Source organism: Neophocaena asiaeorientalis, unplaced genomic scaffold (genome assembly GCF_003031525.2).
Source record: "Neophocaena asiaeorientalis asiaeorientalis breed wild unplaced genomic scaffold, Neophocaena_asiaeorientalis_V1.1 scaffold356, whole genome shotgun sequence".
NCBI lineage: Eukaryota > Metazoa > Chordata > Mammalia > Artiodactyla > Phocoenidae > Neophocaena > Neophocaena asiaeorientalis.
Window position 1 is genome coordinate 1,114,940 of NW_020172269.1, and position 6,000 is coordinate 1,120,939.

The window sequence follows — 6,000 nt, forward strand, 5'->3', positions numbered from 1 at the left end:
TGTCTGGCACTGGCTGCTGCACAGCCGCCCCTGCGGTCACACATGCCCTGGTTCGGCGTCCACATGCCCTGGTTCGGCGTCCAGCGCTGGGTGGCACATGGGGAAGGGGGGCTGCGTCTCCCCCAGGCCAGCGCTTCCCTGAGCACTGGTGGACCTCTGACCTTCCGGAACCACGTGCCTTCCTCCCAGACCCAGGGAAGTCGTCACCACGCCCCGGGATGGGCCAGTGCCACGGCTGGGGAAACAGCAACTCTTTGTCTGACGTTTGTAAGAAACTGGGATTGCCAAACATCTTCCAAGGGAATGGCAGACGGGGCCTCTCTGTGCGGGAGCCCTGGGACCCCGACGGCCGTCAGCACGGTCATCCCTGGGGCCGCGTCAGTGAACCTCGCTGCACCGTGGCTGTCCCGGGACCTGGGACCACGTCCCTCCTCTGGCCCGCAGCGCCCTGACCACTGCTGGCCCTGCACTGTGGCTCGGGGCCAGGCCCTGCCTCTGGACAGCCCCCAGCCCGCCTCCCCTCCAGACCAGGCCCCTTCCTCAGACCTGCCCCCAGGCCCCTGCGGTGGGGCCTCCTCTGGACCACATCTTCTACCCTCCAGTTCTGCTCTAGCCCTGCTACCACTCCCTCTCTTTCCAACCCCGCCTTCTCTGAAAATGCCCCGGAGCCCCCATTCCCAGCCAAGGCCGCCCATCCCCCCGGGCTGGGGCATCACACTTGGCCTCAGTCATGGTCAATTCAGACGTGTCTGCACAGCTGGGCCGGGTGTTACCCCTGAATCCACAGCCGGGTCTAGGGGCCAGGATGCTCTCACCAGCTAGAGCCTAAACGAGAAGGCCGAGGAGATGCTGGGCCTCGTTAAGCAAGGGGGCACCATGGGGGCAGCACCGCAACGGAGAAAGGGCCCTGGCAGAGGCTTGGGCCATGATGCTGGGCTCGCGGGTGGCGGGAACTGGTGCTCACTGTGGCCCTCGCTCTGGGAGCACCTCCTGTGAGTTGGGCGCGTGGCTGAGACTTCATGTGTGCTTTTCATTATTTGCTTTACCTTGCACAAAAACAGAATATTGATATGTGAAAGCTGTTAATACAGCAGGTCCCAAGAGTTCTTATCACCAGGAAAACATTTTGTAACTCTTCTTTTGGTTTTTCTTTTTATTGTGTCTCCATGAACTGATGGAGCTAACTAAGCTCATGGGGGTAATCATTTCACATATATGTAAGTCAGACCACCGTCTTGTACACTTTTTAAACCTATACAGTGATGTATGTCAATTGTACGCCATAAAAACTGGAAACAATTATTTTGTATATTCTATAACATGGCTGGGCTCTGGGAATAGTAGCTGAGGTGGATGGGGGGCGCTGGGTCCTGATGCCGGCGGCCAGCACCTTGTGGACCGGCTTCCAACAGCGACACCTGGTGGAAGGGGCGGGAGATGCAGTGGGTGGGACGTGACCCCACCGCCCATTTCCTCCCCGCTGGGCTGAGACAGACGCGGAGCTGTGGGACTCTTGGCGGGGTGGTCTCAAAAGGGAAGTATTGGTCTTCTTGCTATCAGGCATGTATATCTTCAATGATATACACATGAAAGATATATATGTGTGAAATATACACACAGAGACGTATATACACACACATATATATACACGCATATATTGGGCACCCGGTCTCTGGAGCCAGGAGGATGCGCCCGATGAAGTTCCCGACCCACAAAGCGCGACGCTTTCCCAGACAGTGCACAGCTCGGGAATGTCAGGAGGGCCTGGGGCCCCTGACCATCAGCCGTGGGCCTCTGGTCTCGCCTCTCTGGGTCCAGTGAGCTCACAGACCGCAGAACCTGCCGGTTATGGAGTGTGGGACTCATGCCATCAAACACTAGCTGCTGCCTGGCTTGAGCTTAACCTGGGGCTGTGAGAAGGGGAACCTTTCAGAAAGCCCTTCCAGGAAACGGGGGTTCCTCTGCAGGTGCCTTGTTCTGGCCACGCTGGAACTGGGAAGGAAAGCTGGGTGGGTGGAGGGGAGAGGACTGCGGCCTCCCCGGCCCTGGGGGGCGCTGACTGTGGTGAGTTCTGAAACGCACCCGGCTGTTTTTAGCAGCCTGGCCTCTCTGCAGTCTGCAAACCAACAGTAGGGGTGTGAGGTGCGCTGTGCAGGGAACCCTGCCCGAGAGCAAGGCCGAAGCCATGCCTGCCCCTTGCCCCTGCTGCCCGCGCCCCGCGCCCCGCGCCCCACGCCCCGCACATACCAGCCGGCGGATCTCCCGCTCGCACTCCTTCTTGATGCGGGAGATCTCCTCCTGGTGCAGGTGGTACACGCTCCTGATCTCCGCGGCCTTGACCTTGTCGGCCTGGGCGACCACCGTCAGCGCCTCCTCCGCCTGCTTCTTGGCCCCCTTGAGCTCGGAGATCTCCTGCTGCATCCTCACCTTCTCCACCTCGAAGCCCTTGCGCGCCTCCTCCTTGGCCTCGGACAGCAGCATGGCGCGCACCTTGTCGGGGGCGCTGTCACGCAGGGCGTGCAGCAGCGCCCGAAGCCGCTGGTTCTCGCTGTCCTTGACCTTGGCGAGCCGCAGCAGCTCAGCCTCGTGCTGCCGCAGCAGCGTCTCCCGCAGGGCCTGCAGCTCCTTCATCTTTTCCTCGTGCAGCTTCGTCTTGAGCTCGGTGAGCAGGACGGCGCTCTTGTGCTGCCCGTGTTCCCGCAGCTGCCTGAGCTCCTGGCTCTTCTCCCTTTCCACGCGGCTGACCTGCAAGACCAGTGCAATGCCCACTGTCTGTGAGCCGAACTCCACGTTTGCTGAAACCCAAGTGCAAGTTCTGGGAAGGCGGTTTTTCTTGCAAACTTGGGAGCGACCGTCTATTCGAGAACGGCTCATTAAAACACGCCTGGACGACAGAATCAACCCTTGTCGGTGGACAGCATGAATGTGCGCCCAGAGGCGTCAAGCCTGGAAGCCCCACTGGCCCGGAAAGTAAAACCACAGTCACACGGGCCCCCGGAAACCTGCGGTGCACGGGAGGGTGAAACCCTCGCCTCAAATGAATCTGCCAGGGAACGGGCACAGCCCGTGGGGAGCAGGGCGGGTGCGGGCTCCTGCCCTCCAGATGGCTTCGGCCCCTCCCCCTTCAGCCCAAATAAAGGGATGTCTCGCTTACCTTCTGTGACACTCTTGGCAAATGGAGAAACCGATCTAGGCAGCTGTACTGTCTGTCTACATGATGTCTGATGTCTAGATTTTGGGGGACACTCACTGTTTTTTTTTTACTGAATGATTTATTTCCATCCGAAAGCTCTGACCTTGGCTGAATGACCCCCACACACACCATGTGGCATGAAGCCGGCGCTCAGACTCTATTTAGGGAATGAAAGAATGGCTGGGATCCGGATTTGCCCCGGGTCTACGTGGGGGGCGAGGGGCAGACAGGAGGAGCCCGGCTGGAGGCACACCTGAGTGCACAGCCCTGCCACCCTTCCCCAGACACACCAAGGGTGCCCTCCGCTTCCTGCCAGAACCCTGAGAAACGCAGCCCCCTACAGACCCCTCACAGTGTGTCCAGAGGGACGCTTCCCTTCCCCCCACCAGCCTCAGAGGTCTGTGTTCTCAGTCCAGGCACCTCGAGCGGGGCTGTCATCCTCGGCTCACGTCACCCCAGTCCCGTCAGCGAGTCCTGCCACCACCACCTGCAGGGTGCACCGTGTTATCTGTCACCTCCCTGGCCACCCCCCACGGCCCCCAGGCCTCCACTGCCTCCTACCACCCTTCCCCACCACCCACTCTCCACGGAGAGAGCTCAGGAAGCACAAAGCTCGCCACTCTGGTCCCCGCGTGAGCCTCTTCTCCGTCCGTCTCCCGGTGCATTGGGAATAAAAGCAGCCCCAGCCCCAGCAAAGAGGGCGCCACCTGCAAGACCCCGTGCCACCCACGGGGCACATCCTTGCGGGAGAACGAGGCACGGGCCGCAGCCCCGCTCCGTGGGGACTCACGCCCTGCGCTTTCTGTTCTCCCACCGCAGAGGCGTGTAGGCTCTGACCCCACGACCCTGGACGTGCGCCTGCTGCCACCCTCCTGGCTTGCTCTGCCCGGCCCGGCCCAGCTTCAGCCCCGAGTGGTCTCCCGCGGTCTCGGGCGGCAGCCTCTGCAGCCTCCTGGGGTCAGGAGCTCCCGGGGCCCCTGCAGCGACCCCGTTACTTTGTGTCACTGTCTCCACAGCAGTCGTCACTCCCGCAAGTGCCTTATTTCTCTCTCTCTGTGGCTGAGCCGTCTGCCTTCCCTGCCAGGGCCGTGGCCACCTTGTCCTCTGTTATTTCCCCCTTTAGAGCAGACCTGGGACGCTGACTCCCTCAGCTGGTGCACCCCAACGGGCAGTCCTATTGTCCAGTGGGGTTTGGTCCCGAGCCTTCCCTCAGGACGGCTCAGACCCTGCAATGCTTGCAGAAACTCTAATAACCGGGGCCCCTGACAAGTTCCCAGCGGCACACGGGGCACTGTGAGCGCCGGCCCAGCTGTTTGGGTTTCTGCCTGGAGAACTGGGCTATTGCTGAAAGCCTCGAGCAGACAGATATTTATTCATCTTCCATTTAAGTGAATCTCCCTTTTGTCCAGTTTAAAGTTCAAGACACCCAGAAAAGCAAGATTTGGACGGGGGGTATTTCTCAGTCGTGTGGGCGTGGTGACTCTCTAGGAGAGCCCACTGGTGCCATTTCAGAACCTGCTCAGGGCGGGAGGTGCTGCCGTCCCTACAGCGGGTGGGGTGCGGAGGGTCGGCAGAGTGGGTCCTGAAGCTGGACGTGGTGGAGTCAGAAGCGCCACCCGCATCTGAGATCCAGAGCCCAGCTCCTCTCCCCTTGATGGATGACGTAACACCCACCTTCAGGACACCCTCTTGGATGGGAATCAGCAGAGAAACGAAAACTGACGTAGCATGTATCATAGAGGCGTGTTTTGTGTTTTGTTTTGTTTGGAGCAGAGAGAGAGACATCAGCAGAACAGTTCAGGGTTAGATGGGGTTTAACCCTCTGAGCTAAGCTGTATGCAGTGAAAACGGAGACTACGCCCGCCTGTGGTTACCCTTCGGTCCAGTGCCCGTGACTCTGCTGTGGAACAGGTGTCTGCCACAGCCCACATCAGACTTGCACGAGAGGCCTGGCTAAAAGTGAGCCGACACGGGGCCGGCCTCCGGGCCTCCCAGCCTCCCTGCCCATCCCCGCAGCAGCCCCGATGCTGCTGGAGCAATTGGCTCTGACAGAGCCAACAGCACGGCTGGGCTCCCTTTGGAACCCCTGCCTCCACGACGGCCACCGTGGTTACCAGAAGCTGGAGAGGAAGATCTGGCAGCTGAAGGAGAGGAGAACAAGCAACACGAGTGAGGGTCCCGGAAGACGCTCTGGGGCTGGAATTGGTGCTCAGCTGGGCTCGCTCACTTGCAGTTCTGAGCAAAGGCACTGACCACAAGGACCAGTCCGGTGGCTTCCTGGAAGCCCCGCCAGGAGGCGCCCGTGAGTGCACTGGCACTTGTCTCTGCCACGCGCTCACTGTTCCTCTCCTCTCTGAGGCTCCGTCCACTAAGGGGCGGTGAATTCCTTCCCTTAGTGTCTGGGCCGAACCGACAAGCTCCCCTGGCCACGGAGACCGGCTGATGGCGGGCACGCAGGGTATGCACAGGTGTGCAGCTCCAGCGGGTGGAGGGGGGAAAGGGCTCATGGCCCCAAATAGCACTGAAAATTGAAGATTGACCAACATGACCCGGATCCCTGAGCTTAAACAGCTTCTCCATGACACAGAACTTTTTAGGAGCTCCCAGCAGCTCTGTAATAACCTCGGCCTCACTGTACCCTCCTCAGAGGCTGGAAGTAAGAAAAGCACAGGAACCTGCTTGCAGACCATAAACTCCTGCAAATAAGCACCAGTTTTTATCATTACCTTTCAGCACGTTTCCCCCCTGCTGCCTCGTTCACAGGCTGGCCTGTCTCTTTTCCCTCTCAGAGTGAAGTTTAATTTAGT

At 59.9% G+C, this 6,000-nt stretch overlaps 1 protein-coding gene across 1 annotated transcript in view; it reads right to left on the bottom strand.

Moving 5' to 3' along the window:
- JAKMIP3 (Janus kinase and microtubule interacting protein 3) overlaps positions 1-6,000 on the bottom strand; it is a 92,266-nt gene that overhangs the window by 30,812 nt on the left and 55,454 nt on the right. The window contains exon 3 of the mRNA XM_024762174.1: positions 2,248-2,745. Coding sequence (XP_024617942.1) covers positions 2,248-2,745 — 498 coding nt within the window. The remainder of the gene's footprint in view (positions 1-2,247; positions 2,746-6,000) is intronic.